This window comes from Arctopsyche grandis, chromosome 11 (assembly GCF_051622035.1).
Source record: "Arctopsyche grandis isolate Sample6627 chromosome 11, ASM5162203v2, whole genome shotgun sequence".
Lineage (NCBI taxonomy): Eukaryota > Metazoa > Arthropoda > Insecta > Trichoptera > Hydropsychidae > Arctopsyche > Arctopsyche grandis.
In genome coordinates this window covers 7,028,586-7,045,839 of record NC_135365.1, presented here as the reverse complement: position 1 = coordinate 7,045,839, position 17,254 = coordinate 7,028,586, and the positions used below count along the sequence as shown (strand labels likewise).

Below are 17,254 nucleotides of genomic sequence, written 5' to 3'. Positions count from 1 at the left end.
ATGATACGATTGGGTGCAGTGGTCGCACTTGACATTCAGTATTGTTTACATATTTTGACGTTTGTGTTTGTGTTTCATTTCCAAATGTCAGAAAGATGATGACGAGATGCTGTAAGTGTGTTTATTTTCAAATCATATTTTCACATCTGATTCATTGATAGAATCAATCTCGAAATATTGGCATTCATTTTGTATTTGACATTTAAACATCGTCCATAATTTTAGGTTATGTATTGACACTTGATTTAAAACAAAATATACAGTAATAAATATAAAATTTTGTGAAACAAAATGTTGATTATTATTACGTACATTCAGAAAAAACCTTTGAATTCAATTGGCTTAACTTATATTGAAATTTTTTTTTCCTATACATATTCATATGTGATGGTTATTTTCTATATTATAATATACTAGTGTTTTGCCCAATGGAATATCATCGCATGGTTTATGGCATATTAAGTTATCGAATACAAACAAATTAAAATAAATGTGCCGGTCCTGTGTTCGATACGTCCCCAGTCGTATTTTTTTCAAATACCTTTGAAATATCTTTAATTTAATATTTATATTTAATTGTTAAGTATGAAAAAAAAAAATGCTAAAAACTACCCAACTATAATATAAACAATATAAAACACCAATAATAATTTAATTAATTGAATAATTTTTCAATAGATGGCGGTAATTGCTCAGAGACTTAGTGCCATCTTAGCCAACAGTATATATAGAAGTTTTTTCTTTTGGTATTATATTTGTACGCAGAGGTTTAGCTGTGACGTACAAATGTCGAATAGAAACGACTATTATATAGTACGGCGAGCGTTATCTTACACAGACACACAGAAAAGCTATATTATGGTAATTGGATTATTAGTCACATTACGATCGACCAAAAGACAATTTTTGCCATGAAAATCGCGAATACGGAATATTTAGCACTCGAGTTCTCGTTAGTATGATGGACTTTTCGGCTGCCAGATGTTCCGTTAGAGAAATTTCTGTGACTTTTGGGCGAGCGCTTTGTGACCAATAATCACCGAACCGATATTATATATGTACATACATATATACAATGATGATATAAATCAACGTTTTTTTTTATAAACCAAAATGAATTTTTGACTAATTATTTGCTTACTTACTAAAAAAAAAGCGAATGAGTATGCATGTAATTGTAATATGCCTTTTAATACTTTTTTATTTTTATTTTTAAATATCAGTTGTCGTGACAAATCAATCTTCTTAAATGGCAACATTTTAATTATTTGCATTTTTCTCCTTTTTTTATCAACAATTTTTTTGTTATTAGTCTTTGTATGTATGTCATTTTAAATGTAATTTTATAATAACGACTGTATTTTGTATTATGTTCATATATACATATTATTGACACATTATATAAATCGTCATTTATTTTTTTCTTTTTATAATTTTTTTTTAAATTGAAATTAAATATTCACAATGTACATATGTATATAAATCTAAAAAAAAAAAACACATTATTAACGACTCAAGCCTGCAATACAAATTAATGAACATTGCAGTAATTTCACTTTTTACAAAAACCTTGAATTTATCGAAGTGTCGAAGATAATAAATTCTTCATTTATAAAAACCTTTACCTCAATTAACAACTCGTAGACGGTGCAAATGATATGTATTTCATCTTTCACGAAGCTATTCAATCACTGCATTAGTATATTCATCTCCGAGATTCAAATCGGATTGAATTTACATATATATTGAATTGTATTTCCTTTTTATTATGAAAATTTAATTAAATTTCACTACTACGATTATACTTTGTGCCACACATAAAAATGTTACCTTCATTGCCATACGTGTTCGTAATAGTCGTCACTATTATATTCTTCGCCACGGACATTATTCATATCGACAACGTTGATTTTTTCATCAACTATGTGTACGACAGCGTATTGTATGTTTTGTTTACCATATCGGATTTTACAACTAAGAAAAACGTGCTCAAAGAAACACCGATCAGGAAAGGACATGTGGCTATAGTCACAGGCGTCAACAGACACGTAATACGAGGATTAGTAAACTCCGGATACCATGTAATAGTTGCCACATTGAACGTAGATGGTGAACATTCAATCCGAGATATCGAGGCGGAGAATTTGCTCGGATCCGTTGAATTCGTTCAGCTCGATTTAGGTTGTGCGAAGTCTGTGAGGAGTTTCGTTGATGGTATTCGAATCAAGTACCCCAAAGTGCACTTGCTGGTGAACAATGCCGAGGTTGGGTTTGTCGGTTTTCGTCTGACGGTCGACGGCTTCGAGTCGCAGATAGGTGTTAATTATCTGGGGCATTTTCTGTTGACTCATCTGCTGATGGATTGTTTGAAGGATGGCGGCCAGGATTGTGGAAAGTGCGCTCGCATAGTCAACCTGTCGTCGATTGCTCACGTGAGATGCTGTTCGTTGGATTTTGCAGATCTGAACTCGAATCACTATTACAATAGTAGCATGGCGTACTCCAAGTCTAAACTTGCAATGGTATGTCTTATATATATTGAATATAGTCGATTTATCATGATGTTTATTACACTTTTACTGCCTGTGAAGTGTCCTCGGAAAGGTTTTACATTTTAAAGATAGAATGGAGCTTTTGGAGGTCAATTTGTATGTCTTATTAATTTTAAATCATTTCATATACGCATGTATTGTGTGTGTATGTTGCAGTTAAAGTGTTCACTCCGGTTCATTTATGAACTTATTAGTTTGTTCATAGACGAACTATTGGTTTTAGTTTAAGTGCAAACAGTCAAAAGCTATCGAATAGACACACCAGGTGTCGCGTGAAACTTTTAGCTGTCAAAACGTCAAGTATTCAAAAGGGAAATCCTACGGAAACAGCATTACAATGTTGCTATCATTCCTGTATCCGTTAATATTAATTATATAACATACTAGTGGTTTTACTCGGTATTTGTAATATAAACCGCTTAAACATGGCTAATCTAATAGTAAACATTTGATTATATTTATTTGAATAGTTTTATTTTATTTAAATTAATTTGAATATTCATTTATTATTGAGCGTCACGGATTTTACGAACCAAACAAACATACATAAAAAGTCTCTTTCGGAATTATTATATCAGATTAGTGAAGATAAAAATTTATATATGAGAAATAGCGAGAGCCTATAATTCAAATTTTATAAGATATAGTGTGAAAAAGATAAAGTTATAAGCGTTTAAACAATTAAAATCTGATTAGACAAGTGGGCGCAGAGAAATTTTATAATATGTTTTCTGCTTTTGCTTTTTTCCTTTATTTACAGTTTACTTGTTTTTATATCATGTTTTTATATCTTTTTCAAATGTAGGCCATTGTGGCGCATTAGATTCTTCCTGTAATGCCACAATGGTCCAAAACTATTAAATAAATAAATAATAATAGAAGTGGCTTTAAGCGTTATATTGTTGTCAAGTGACGATTGTCCACAGACAATCCTAAATAATTTTAGCATCAGTCGTATTTCATGCTTGGTAGTCGACGTATGTCCGATAAAAACTTCTGTGGACAAGGGCAACGGGCAAGTTCATCGTTAAAAATTGCACGATGCATTCAAAAACACACAATAAACAACATGGGATACATTTTTATAAGTAAATTGATTATTTAAGTAACATATTATTCAATTAACATTGTATATGAAAGTTTTCATGAAAGCGTCTTGGCGACAGCTAGTATACGCATACGTGTACAATATTGCGTAGCTATGGAAACGTTAAGCGTGTATTGAAACAAGAAATTTATTCCAAAGGGCACTTCTATTATTATAACATTTCTCTGAGAATCAAACATATAAGGCTACTCGTCATCAAACGTCAACGTTTTCAAAATTTTTGAGTCGTTACATGTCTTTTTTACGATTATTTTTCACCATCCAACTATCAGAAGCGATTTAAATTTATATCGGAGAGCAAACCACGCAAAATGGCAAAGTATCAAACCGATCTGAAGAATGTACGAATTTCGACTGAATCATTAGCAAAGTGAAACATAGAAAAACCTTGTAATAATAATAAAAAAGCCTTGTAAATAATAATAAAAATATTGCAACCCAGGGTAAGAAACGAGTGAGAATACTTTTGATGCCTAATAGTTAGTGCATGATTAAACTAGTTCGTTTGTCAATTTTTCTTTTTTGTACACTATAACTGGCCAGTTTAGTTCGTGTATGAATAAACTGGTATGTTCATGAACGATCGAAATGTACACTATAATCAGCCATCTGCTGTAGGAAGATTCTTAGGTAAAACGTACATGCTATATCTTTCACCGCCACTCGACCAATAGGATTTCGTATAGATAATAGAACATTGTACGTATGAAATGGTCTTTTTTTTTATCTAAAACCACCCAAAACTTTGAAAGAAAATGTTCTTTGAACTATTGACCATACGCACTTGAGTATAGATAAAATATGGGAACTCAGCTTAATTAATAGTCATCTCTAAATTCACATGTTAAAATTTGATAGGTTTTGACATATGTATATATATATATGGTTTTAACATTGCTGAAGCCAAATGTTGCTGTTGACACACAAACACGGGTTCGAAAAATCAAAGATTTTGAAGAGGATGCAGTATGGAAGCTTTTACAAAATATAAAAAAAATATTATAAGAATTAAATACCGCCTTGGTTCTATTTTATTTAGCACTACACCACTGACTAAAATACATATATTAAGAGTTTGATTAGAAATCGTAAAGATTATAGAAATGACAGTAATTGTGAAATATTATTGGTAGCTTAAGTATGTTGTTTATATAAAAAAAAAAATTGACAATGGTTCATAAAAAGCGGGTTCTTCTCTGAATATACTGTTTGTATTAGAAACATTGACAAAATTTTTTTCGTTAGTAATTTTCAATCCGGTTAGTAATAAATGTATAAAATGAAGGCCTTCAATCATGTAATCAGTTTTTAAATGTAATATAAAGGATTTTGTTAATAATGGACTCGAGTCAATTATATTGGAAAACTCTCTTGATTCATCAACTTCAATAACATCTTCCTCGTAAAAGCCCACTCGTTAAACATCGATCTGCATATATGTACACTAGGCATATAATTCAAGGCCGAGTATTATTTTTAATGTAGATATTCTCACTCCATTCCTAATTTTTGTTTAAATAAACGCAAGTAAATACGCTGGACGCATTTGCTCTTTGACTCGTACGGTGAGTGATTGTCCGTTGCACAATGTCATTATTCATTTGGACAGTCGTCTTTGTAATAGTCTACTTTGTACTCACGAGTAATAGAATCACGAGTGCAATATTGACAAACATGCGGCATGAAATCAACTACTTTGGCATGGCAACCATGTCGACGATAGCCGACATCATAAACAGGCGGAAAAACAGACTCGGAGATGTGCCGAAGAGGACCGGGGAAGTCGCAATAGTCACCGGCGGAGCTCGAGGCATCGGAGAATACGTCTCGAGAGGTTTAGTCAAGAGCGGCTATCATGTCATACTCGGCGTTAGAAACGTGCAAGCCGGCAAAGCCCTGGTCGCCGATATCAAAAGCGAGGTTCCATCTGCGAGCGCCGATGTGATCCAACTGGACGTCAGCTCGATGGAGTCAGTCAGGAGGTTCGCCGATGTCGTCAAGAGCAAACATCCCAAAGTGCACTTGTTGGTGAACAATGCTGGAATTATATATGGGGATTTTCATCTGACGCAGGACGGGTTCGAGTCTCAGTTGGCTACTAACTATGTCGGCCACTTTCTGTTGACTCATCTGATGATGGATCGTCTGGAGAAGGGATGGGAGTCTGGTCGGTGTGCTCGGATTGTGAACGTTGCTTCCTGTGCTCATTACGGCGCCGAGATTCAGTTTGATGATATTAATTTGGAGAGGTCGTACAATTCGACGGACGCTTACGCTAGGTCTAAATTGGCTCAGGTATTTATTACAAGACCTTTTGCCGTTTCATAATTGATATTTAGCACTCTATAGCTATACCACTTCATTTTAGGTAATTTGGAATTATAAATTTCGATTACTATTATTCACTAGTGTTGTGCCCGTTGAATTCAACGGGTGGTTTCGAATTGGAATTGATACATGAATTAAATTAAAGTTATATCTAATATACAATTTCGAAAGAGACTTTGTAAGTATTTTTGGCTGGGAATCGAAAACAAGTTAAAGTTTTCGACGACGACGATTCGATTGATTGAATATCATTTTTTTTTCGATTCAAATTAATTTAATTAACAAAATAAATGAATATTTACTGTTAGATTCGCCATGTTTACGCTGTTTATATTACAAATACTGAGCGAAGCCGGGTAAAACAACGAGTGTTATATATAAATATAATGTAAGTTAATTTATTGGCGTGCGTGCTCACGTATTAATAGAAAAAGTTGAGTGCGCGCATTACACACTCGTCGATCCAACCCGTTCACCCGTTCGAAATGATGAATGAACGTTTGTGTGTGTGTGTCTTCGTGAATGTGTGTATGTGTGTACGTTTCCGCGCAGCGTATTTTAAATCCCCATACTTGTCCACGCATCCGCCACAAACATACCCACATACATCGCGTCCGTTTTTATATATATATATATATATATATATATATATATATATATATATATATATATATTATTATTGAGCTTTGTTATGAACTCAATACGCGATACCTATTGATCAGAACATCGCTGACTTTGTATATTCTTTCTTATTTTTAACCCTTTGAATGCTAACCAGCGCCGATCGGCGTTTTGCCAATAAGTCCATGAGCCTGAAATACGCTGAGTATGTAAAAAATAAACAAGAATACTACCCGTTAAGCCTTTCCAGGTAGCATAGAAAAAAAATGCATTGAACATAGGTCGTGTAATCCGTGTCAATGTTTATAAAGACTGGTTTACACCGAATTTCTGAATTTATAACCATAGCAGAATTTATCGATGGAAATCCTTAACTGCTGAGTATTTTAGATTGTGGCTTGGGATTTAGATTGTGAGCATTACATTTTAACAACAATGAAGAAGATCGAACTAGTTTTGGAAAAATACATTCATTAATAGACTTCTATTGTTTATTTTATATTGTTGCAAAATATATTAGAGAGTCTAAACACACCTTTACAAAACTCGAAATCCTCGGCGGTAGTTATATAGGGTTTGTTTGGATTAGCTACAACTTTTATACCTGCTTTCTATTGGATTTCTAAACAATTCTAGTTGGAAATTTTCAGCGTGGGGGGCTTTCAATAGAAAAGGCGTCAACACTCAAAGGGTCAAGTTAATTGAAATAACGATGAGTGGAAGGCTGTCCCCTCCATTACACTTTGCAAGTTAATAAGCTCCACTGGCATTCCAAATAGCAATAAAATCCACTTATATACATACATACTCACTATCGTGTTAGATAATTTAAGTCACCTAAACCTACATGTGTAGAAGAGTCTCTGACGCATTACATGGCATGAGTAGTGGTGTAAGGAAGGTAAATAGCGCCTGGTAAATAGCATTGAGGAAAAATTTCTTTGCCCCCCCCCCCCCCCCCCGCCTACTTTTATCATATTTGTCCGACAGACTGATTACGAAGAACACTAATAAACTTAAATGTTTTTTGGTGAATTCGTCCCCCGCTCACATTGCTATTTTAAGGGTGAACCCAAGTTATTACACAATATGACAAGACAATAAATAAATATATGTATATATTTTGCCTTCGTGGTGCCCTCAAATCCGGTGCGCCCGGGGCATCGATATTTCCATCGCCTCCCCTTGTTTCGCAACTAGATTAGTTTGAGCCTATTAAGATACTTTAGAGTAGACCCATATTTGTACATATATATCCAATACATATGTATATATGTATCAGTTGCCAAGACCAAATATGTATCATAACAAACGGCTACGTACATATATAATATACACTATGAGTATACTAAATAATTTCAGCTCATGTTCACGAGGCATCTTAACCGACTCCTGCTGGCCGCTGATGCTCCGGTGCGAGCGTACGCGGCTCATCCAGGCATAGTGGCCAGCGATATGATGACAAAGTGTCCGCAGACCCAACTGGCCGGCAAGCTGAAGATTCTCTTCAAGACGCCCGAGGAAGGGGCCAGACCCGTACTCCACTGCTGCTTTTCGTCCGAGTTGGAGCAACCCGGCGGTAATTATATCAGCAATTGCGAGGAGGGTTACTCGACGGCGTATTCGAAAAACGAAGAAAAGCAGAAGAAACTATTCGACGTCACCTGCGACATGTTGAACATAAAAAGATTCGGCGTCCAATAAAAATACTCGATACTTTCAAATATATATATGTATATTTCATTTCATTTATAGCCAAATTCCATATTAAAGGGTACACTTGTTATATAATTAATATTATCGAATATGTGTTTCGTATCAGTGGGTGCCTTTATGCTTATGAACAATACGGGTCATCACAAATTATTGTCTGCATATAATTAAAAGCTATTAATTGTGTGAATCGTTTTTTTAACGAGTGTATTAAAAAAAAATTTTTAACAGCAAAATAACAATTTTTTGCCAGAGAAATAAAATATTATTAATTTTTTCATATTATGTATCCATGTAAATATGTAAATAATATAAAATCACTTAATTTTTTTTTAATCAAATGATAATTTTGTAAATACATACATTTTTTTATAGAATTTTCTACGCCATTCTACGACAGTTTTTTGTTGTATTTTGACGTTATTATTAATTTTGTAACATTTTTTTACTAAAAAAGGACATGTCATATAAGCAGCCATTTTAAATTTCATAACCTTAGTATTATCAGTGACCATTTTGAATTCTATTCATCACATTTAGCAATTCGATCAATAAGAATCCTTGCGTGTTAGATTTTTATGAATTGTAGCCAAAAATTGCCCATTCTTGTTAATGGGAAAAGAATTTATACAAGATAAGCTATACAGAGAGCAGGTTTTGTGGAAAAGTTCTGGTTAATATCATCATAAGAAGTAAAATGGTCGTCATGGAATTTGTCGCATTGTATTTTCAATTTTTGGGAGTCATCTTGCAACTAGCCCAAACTTAAAACTCTCAAAGGGCATATTCACTTGAGGTGAAGACCTGGCAAGAACTGGTGGCATTTGATTTTCGTATATAACTGACATAGTTGACACACACAAAGTGCCGGCCTTACACCCAATGGCGCCCTCAGGCAATTTTTTCTAAACACCCTTAGAAAAAAAAATTGCCTTTGGCGCTCTAATCTAAAATTTTGTATGGCTTTTGGCGCTCTAATTTTAAATTTTAAAGCGCCTTTGGCGCATCGAGCGGCGCCCTTACTTATTTGGCGCCCTCGGACGCCGCCTGACCCAGCCCCCCCTAAAACCAGCACTGCACACACATAGCTGACTTTTGTAATAAATAGCATACACTAATGAGGCTATCACGATATGACATCTAAAACAGGCCTGCTCTTAGAATGTCAGTTTAGAAAACAGATGGTAAATAGGACTCAAGCTTCGAGCTGATGATGTTATAATCAGTGGCGGCTCGTCCATACGCACTGCAGAACTGCAGCACCCCCAAGCAAATGTATGAGCAAAGCATATGAGAAAAATGTAATATTATAATATACATAAATTTATGTATATTATATGAAAATATCAATACAATTTAAGCGTGTATTAAAATGCTCGTCCACACACTGATGCATCCAATAATTATCATACACCGCGGTACTAATATCAGAAAGTGAGGCATCGTTTATGATTTTGTGCAGTACGGTTTTCGATGGAATATGCTCGAGTGGGCGAAGGAGGGGCGCGGGGGGGAGGGCGCTCGCAGCCAGAAGCTTGGTCTCGTACTGCCACTCCCGATAGTATTTCGTGTTGCGTCCGACACCTGTCACTTTTTCTCATTCCTTCTGCTTTCGCTTTAAAAGTACAGAAAGAAAATGCCAATGGAAGATCTACTACTAACTGTTGAATCATATCCAATTCTAGATAAAGAAAGGCTTCAGAATGAATTAAAAGTGTTTTACTCAAGGAAAGAAATGCATAGCTTTAATGATTTATTAACATAGTTAAAAATTATTTCTGCAAACAATTTATGCAAAGTTCTTGAGGAAATAACAAAACTAATAATCAAATTCTGCTTACAACTCCAATGACTACCCTTGATCCAGAACGGTGTTTTTTGTCAATAAAAAGAATACAGACATACATATATACGATTGACGGCTCAGATTGATTGTTCAGGAAAGATTGACGGCTTGTCTATGCTGTCAATTGAAAACTACGCACATAGATAAAGTAAAAAAATGATCATGAACAATGGAAAATTTAACGAAAAGGTGATAGACCTTTTCTCAAGGAAAAAATACAGAAGAATCAATTTTATAATGAAATAAAAATACATATAATGTTTAATAGTAATCAACCGCAGCACCCCCAGATATCTTATCCAAGAGCCGCCACTGGTTATAATACATATAATTGGCATTCGAAGCGGAGACTGTCTTACTGTCAAAGTTTGTTGTTAAGCTTTTGGGAAAAATTTGTGATGACTCATACATAAGTACACCTACCAGTGGCGTACGAATAATAACTGCATATTGTTTCGCTGAGGTCCACCCGCCACTGGTTCAGTGCGTTTTTTTTTTGCACACCACTGATATTCACATCTTGTATTGCGATGTGTGCATAATATATGCACATATTCACATGTCCCTATAAATATATGTGTTTATAGTTTTTTTTTTTTTATACAACTGCGCACACAACCGTACAATAAACCTAAGTATCACATTTTAGATGATAAATTATTTAATCTTAACAAATTATAAAATAACATTATTAGATACAAATAATATGTATTATATATAAAGAATTATTCTTTGATTGGCATTTTCACACATAAATAAATTTAAATATATATATTAATAATAGTAATAAAGCAAATGAGATTCGCATTCAACAATGAATGACGTCAGTTCAATTGTACGTCGTCATGAGAATTGTCGATTTGAAGTAAAATATTTTATTGATTTGTTTCACGAGAATCATCATCAAATATACTATTCAGCTTAATACGCTAATAAAATTCAGTACATTGAGAAAATAAAATGAAATACATCAACGTCATAAAAAGATTCATACCTCAATAAATTGTACAATATATAATAATAATAGCGGAGAGGTCACAATAATTGGCCGTTTGGATTTTAAATTAAACAAATAGGAACCTTGTGTGCTTACAATAAGGCTTTCATCTAGTTTTATGTTGAAAATCCAAGTGGCCAATTACTACTACAATCATATGCATACATATAATAAAAATTTGAAATCATTACAAAATAACATTAAATAGTACATATAATAGGAGTATTTCTAAACCTGGATTTTATATAGTTTAAAATATTAATTTTATTATATGTGATATGTGTCAATATTGAACCTCTTCAGAGTTGGATTAATGATTTTTTATTGGTTTGGATTAATATTTTCATGCTTATTGTATAAAATCCTTTGCATTCTGCGTTACAACCGTTCCGATACATTCGAAAAACTAAACAGTGCTGTAAGTGTAAAGGAATAATATAATTTTAATGAGATAATAATATTATAAGTTTAAAAGCATGTTACCGTAATTTGAAGTTATCGAAGAAGAAGAAGAAAAAAAATATACATATATGAAGAGTACAATATTGCAATTGATCTATGAATTGATTATAATATTTTGATAAATATGAATATGCGTAACATTTCGATAGTAATAATAATCAACATTTTCACAATACAACAATAAATTTTTCGAACCGCGCACATAAAATATAATTCATTTAATGATATTGCACATTATATACATATTTACAGGTCAACTTATTACATTACACACACACAAATTTATACATCGTCTGAAAATACACAGTATTTCGGAGCGCAAGAGAGTTCACGCACGTTCCGTCGGAGAAGCGGATCGACGCGTTCGGAATATGGCAAGAATACGTACATGCATGCAGACAGATTATAAGTTATTATAATACGATATGAGAATCCCAATTGTTTATTCCGCCATCTTTGTACTTGTCGACTAATTGTTGAAACGAGAGTCTATCTATTGACATGTTGATCGCGTTGATGCTCTTGAACAGCGAGTCGGGGCACAAGTCTTCGGGCAGTTTGGTCAGGAACTGGGCCGCAGTTATGAAGTCTAATTTGACGAGCTTTTCCTGGTAGAGGTGAAGCACGCCTGAAAATTGATCGCCGTTTTAAAAAACGTTTGTATGCATGTTATGGCCAAATATTTATTTACTAGTGTTGTACGCGATGACGTATCATCGCATGGGTGTTGGCATATTAAGTTATTAAATAAAAGTAATGTGTGTTGGTCTTGTGTTTGATCCGCAAGCGGCCGAATTTTCGTCAAACACTTATTAACCCTTTGCCCGCGGCAATAAATATAGCGAACAAGCCCTGTACACGGCACCTTTTTCGCGAATTTGGCAATCGAGTTTTCGACCTTAAAAACAGATTTTAATATTTACTCAAAGTAACCAGATATGTTAATTAACACATAAAGTATTATTTTAAACAATAAAATACATAATATATCTCTTAGTATTGGATTTATTGTCAAATAATCATTCTTCATAATTGTATGAAGACGTGACGTCACATAGATGAGGTTTCAGTATGGTTCCACAAAAAACTAATTTTTGACTGGTATATATTCATTTTAAGCAAATTGAATAGATGGCATTCAACTAAGTAATATATTCAACCAATTTTGAACCTTAAAACAGTTGAAATAGGCGCATATAAGCCTCAAAATCCCGTGCAAAGTTCAGAAATTCCATGGAAGAGTTTTTTCGCGGTTAGGATGGTTTTTTTCAATTTAATGAGGAGCCGTTTCAACAATGAAATTTGACCAGCAGTGCTACATAAATATTTCCGAATAAATTCTTTTTAGTGGCAAACGCTGGACCAATACTAGAAAATGCCTGCATGTAGTATACATATGTATACCCAATCAAATAAACTAAAAATTAACGAAAATATTTGTTTTAACCACAACAGTTAATGCTAACTACTGAGAGGTTCCTGGGTTGTCTTGATTGAAAAGAATTTATTTGGAAGTATTTCTGTAGCACTGTTGGTCAGACTTGGATATTTGTCACTCCAAGTCGATCGTTTCCTATCAGTGTTTGCCAAGTTATCTGATTTCATTGTTGAAACGGTTCCTCATCAAATTGACAAAACCATCCTACTCACTATGACACCACTATTTGAAAATGATTTAAAATTTATATATGTACAAGTTTAATACCATAGATGTCGCTCAGGGTCAACCCGTAATGGCATCATGGGAAAATATAATTGAAAAAAAAAAAACCTAATTTAATCTGGCGAGTTGAAATTTTGCCGTATGCAAGTCTTAGCATTGTTTCAATGTGGAAAGAAAATGAATTCAATAACCGGTCAAAGTATGCGTAGTAATTACAACAAGCTTTTCGCAACTGCTTAGAACTATCACACTCACCTAAAGCAGTCTTGAACAGAAACTCATCACCGTCTCTTAAGAACACATCCCAGACTCGGCAGGCTACGTCCAACGGCATCGCTTTAGCGAACACACTATACAACCATTCTAGCAGATACAACTCCGGTCCCAGAGCCGACTCTTGAAAATGTTTGTAAACGGCGGGAAGATTAGCCTCTATGAGATGGGAATACACAGTCCAAAGAATCTGCATTGTGGAGCCGTCCCGCGTGAAAGCGGCACGCAGCACCGGTCCATTCAGCAGATTTGAAAAACAAACAAACGCTTCAGGAGCGTCCATATTCAGAATCAAAATGGCGGCCAAGAACGACATACCCTAAAAAAAGAAATACACGTGTGGATGCTTTGTCTTTTTATAAATAACCTTAATTATTACGGTTCATTAGTTTACCTGTACGTAGCCGATGTCCGGTCGATAGCATACGTAGGCGGCCAACAACTCGTGCAAGACATCAAAGTACGGCCCGCCCGGTTGAAAAATACACAGGTTCGGAAACGTCCTGGCGATGTCCAGCTGGATCAACTCCATGCTCCATTCGTTGCTGTAATCGCACAGGTCCGGATTCGACTGCGAGTTCTTCTTCAGGTCGTACGAGTCCGAGTCGTACTTCTTCAGGTTCTGCTCGCTGTAGTTGCGGTGCATGTACGACGAGTCTTTAGCGACTTCGTGCAGTCGCAGGTTGACATCTTCACGGTCGGTGCAATTCGAGTCCACATCATCTTCAGATTTCAATCTGCGGTGTTTGATGTCACCGTTGCAATACCGCGTTTGCTCCGTCTCGCTTCTGTCTAGTTTGTAGCCGTTCTTTCTCAGTTTCGCTTCTATAAGCCTCTGTTTCGCTCTCTCCACGCATATGTGATACAGTTGAGGAGTTATGTTGAGATTATTTGGTATAGCTAGTTGCCAAACTTTGCCTCTGACTGCTGGCGGCAGGCCGCTCCACCATAGTTCTTTCGTCTTTTTAGTATTTTTTCTGAAATAGCAAAAAGTGCACATGAAATATATTTATTTTGAGATACACACATCCTGTTTATTGTAGTTCTTATCAGTCTGATAAATACCATACGTTTTAATTCCGGAATTTTTTGATAAATTTTAAAGATATGCTAATGAATTACATATGTACATATTATATTTACCAAACAATGAACAATTGGCATATTATAATGTTCGAGAACATACTGTTTATATGAAGATAATTATATTTATACTCGGAAAAGGAAACCACACAATAACAGAGGGGGACAATTTAAAACGAATGCGCATTTATCGTAAGCAGTTATAAAAAAAAAATTATATCATTTAAATTATTATTTTGAATAAAAATACCAATAATATTATTTTACTACCGCCATCTATGTTTAAAACTAAAAACTGTATAAACATGAGGCACTTTTCAGAAATTCTAATTTCAAACGCGTCTATTACACGCGATATTTTTTCGGTTGTGGCTATTTGCAGGTACTATATCCGCGACAGGCGCAAAGCCTTCTGCGCATGCGCGTGAACTTATAATCCAATTATAATTTCTTACATTTAATGTATGCTAGACTTGTTTAATCAATCGTTCAATATTGTACATGAGGCAAATAAATTTCGCACGTTATTACAATAGATTTATATCATTTAGCTAGTTCACGGCTTGTACTTGTATGTAGGTATTATACGTTGTATATGATAATAATTTTCTAACAATTAATAATATTAAATAATTTGGATTATATTTTTTACTCTACGTCACCTTTATGAGTTCGATCAAAATTTTAAGAGGTTTAAAACAAAATTTTAACAGTTAACACGCTGACAGTGACATGCGCAGAAGGCTTTGCGCCTGTCGCAGATATAGTACCTGCAAATAGCCAATAATTTGCAGATATAGTACCTGCAAATAGCCACAACCTATTTTTTCTCCATCGTAATGGCGGAGGATACATTTACTTATATTGATGACCAAAATGAGCAATATGGCAAAGTATGAAAACGATCGGATAAGAGGCAAATTTTTTCCTGAATTGTAATCGTAAGTGAAGCTAAAAGGAGGTATATAAAAAGTACATGTACAATTTAAAAATAAATTCTAATATATTAAAAAAAATATAATTGGATTATAAAACAAAAGAACACATTATTATGTTTTATTAATATATGCAATATTTGTACACTTAAAATAATAAAATCCGAAATAAGTCTAAAAACTTCTAATAAATAAAAATAATTACAAATCCATTGTTTTTTATTAGGCCAGCATTTCAATAGCAAATGCATTTCATATTAAAATGCTAAAATGCAAAAGCATTTGATAAGATATGTACTTATACAACATAAAAATATAAAGCAACCTAAAATGGATGAAATGCGCATTAACACTGAGCATTAAAAGTCTCGCATATAGGATCGGCACGGTTTCAACCGGCAACCGACCAAGTTGGCCCACACTGTATAATAAGTTAAGCAATTCAGAATTAGACTGCAAATATTTTGTATTTGAAATCATGTGAGTTTTTTAATTCTACTTTTACATAGCTGCGATCGAAATGTTTTTTTTTTCATTTCATACTACAAATAAAATATTGTTCAATGTAACATTTTTTACTTAATATAAATATATATACATCTAAAATATATAAGAATGCCACAGCTTCGGTTAAAATTTTTTCAGGTACAGATAGATTTAGCATAGGAAAAGGAGTAAGACAAGGAGATACAATCTCGCCCAAGTTATTCAATGCGGTGCTTGAGGGAGTTTTCAGGAAATTGGATTGGGATACAGCCGGAGTAAGCATCAATGGTCGCTTTTTGAGTCACCTTCGGTTCGCAGACGATATAGTTTTAGTAGCTCGTGATTCAGCTGACCTACTTATCAGACTAACACAGCTGGACAGGGAAAGTAGAAAAGTAGGATTAAAAATTAACGTAGATAAGACTAAACTAATGTTCAATAGTTATTGCATGCCTGATAGCATCCCCTTAGATGATAAACCAGTAGAAGTAGTAAATAATTATTTATATTTAGGTCAAATAATTGACATGTCTGGTAGTAAAAATGAAGAGATAAAGAGACGTATGAAATTAGGGTGGAGTGCATTTGGACGGATGAATGCTGTTTTTAAATCAAAAATGCCACTCTGCCTGAAGAAAAGGATCTTTGATCAATGCGTTTTGCCAGTGATGACGTATGGATGTGAAACTTGGACACTGAACGCCAAGATGCAAAATAAAATCCAATGCACTCAAAGAAGTATGGAACGCTGTATGCTTGGCATAACGAGGAAAGACAGGAAGCGGAACACGTGGGTGAGAAATATGACAAGGGTAGTGGACATAGTGGATAGAGTGAAGAGATTGAAATGGCAATGGGCGGGTCACGTAGCTAGGAGGATGGACGAAAGGTGGACAAAAGAAGTGCTTGAATGGTACCCGAGAGAAGGCAAAAGAGTAAAAGGAAGACCGCAAGGAAGATGGGTGAACGAAATTAGGAAAATGTGCGGAATGAGATGGATGAGTGTTGCGCAAAACAGAGACGAGTGGAAGCGTGTTGGAGAGGCCTTCATCCAGCAGTGGATGGCGAATGGCTGTAAATGATGATGATGATGATGATGACATATATTTAATGCGAACTTTTTTTTAGTCTAATGCGCATGATTCGTTTTAAGGAGCAAGGCTATTTTTTTAATGCACTGCCAAATC

General features: G+C 34.4%; 3 protein-coding genes across 7 annotated transcripts in view; 2 read left to right on the top strand and 1 right to left on the bottom strand.

The window, feature by feature from the left end:
- LOC143919338 (polyprenol dehydrogenase-like) overlaps positions 1–17,254 on the top strand; it is a 28,190-nt gene continuing 10,936 nt past the window's right edge. Inside the window, exon 1 of one of the 4 annotated variants that reach the window (XM_077441602.1) lies at positions 1–111. The gene's annotated coding sequence lies outside the window, so the exon portion shown is untranslated. Of the gene's footprint in view, positions 116–7,978; positions 8,189–17,254 lie in introns of those variants that run through there. The other 3 variants (XM_077441606.1, XR_013261220.1, XM_077441605.1) reach the window with 3 other exon arrangements.
- Positions 1,820–8,577, top strand: LOC143919339 (polyprenol dehydrogenase-like). 2 transcript variants are annotated; one of them, XM_077441609.1, is made up of 2 exons: positions 1,820–2,522; positions 7,972–8,577. In XM_077441609.1, the coding sequence occupies exons 1-2, from the start codon at positions 1,824–1,826 to the stop codon at positions 8,311–8,313; spliced, it is 1,041 nt and encodes a 346-aa protein (XP_077297735.1). In that variant the 5' UTR covers positions 1,820–1,823; the 3' UTR covers positions 8,314–8,577. The 2 variants fall into 2 exon arrangements, with proteins under 2 accessions (XP_077297735.1, XP_077297734.1); XM_077441608.1 differs by lacking the exon at positions 1,820–2,522 and adding an exon at positions 4,671–5,955 and having other exon boundaries at positions 7,972–8,534.
- Positions 10,769–17,254, bottom strand: part of LOC143919333 (TBC1 domain family member 12-like) — a 65,026-nt gene continuing 58,540 nt past the window's right edge. Inside the window, exons 4-6 of the mRNA XM_077441594.1 lie at positions 13,958–14,540; positions 13,546–13,882; positions 10,769–12,255 (exon numbers count right to left, since the gene is read on the bottom strand). Coding sequence (XP_077297720.1) covers positions 12,041–12,255; positions 13,546–13,882; positions 13,958–14,540 — 1,135 coding nt within the window. The 3' untranslated portion in view covers positions 10,769–12,040. The remainder of the gene's footprint in view (positions 12,256–13,545; positions 13,883–13,957; positions 14,541–17,254) is intronic.

Excerpts from the sequence above, each read along its gene's own strand:
- LOC143919339 (XM_077441608.1), top strand. The coding sequence starts at position 5,248 with ATGTCATTATTCATTTGGACAGTCGTCTTTGTAATAGTCTACTTTGTA. Across the intron at positions 5,956-7,971 it reads CTAGGTCTAAATTGGCTCAG|CTCATGTTCACGAGGCATCT; the intron begins GTATTTATTACA and ends AAATAATTTCAG.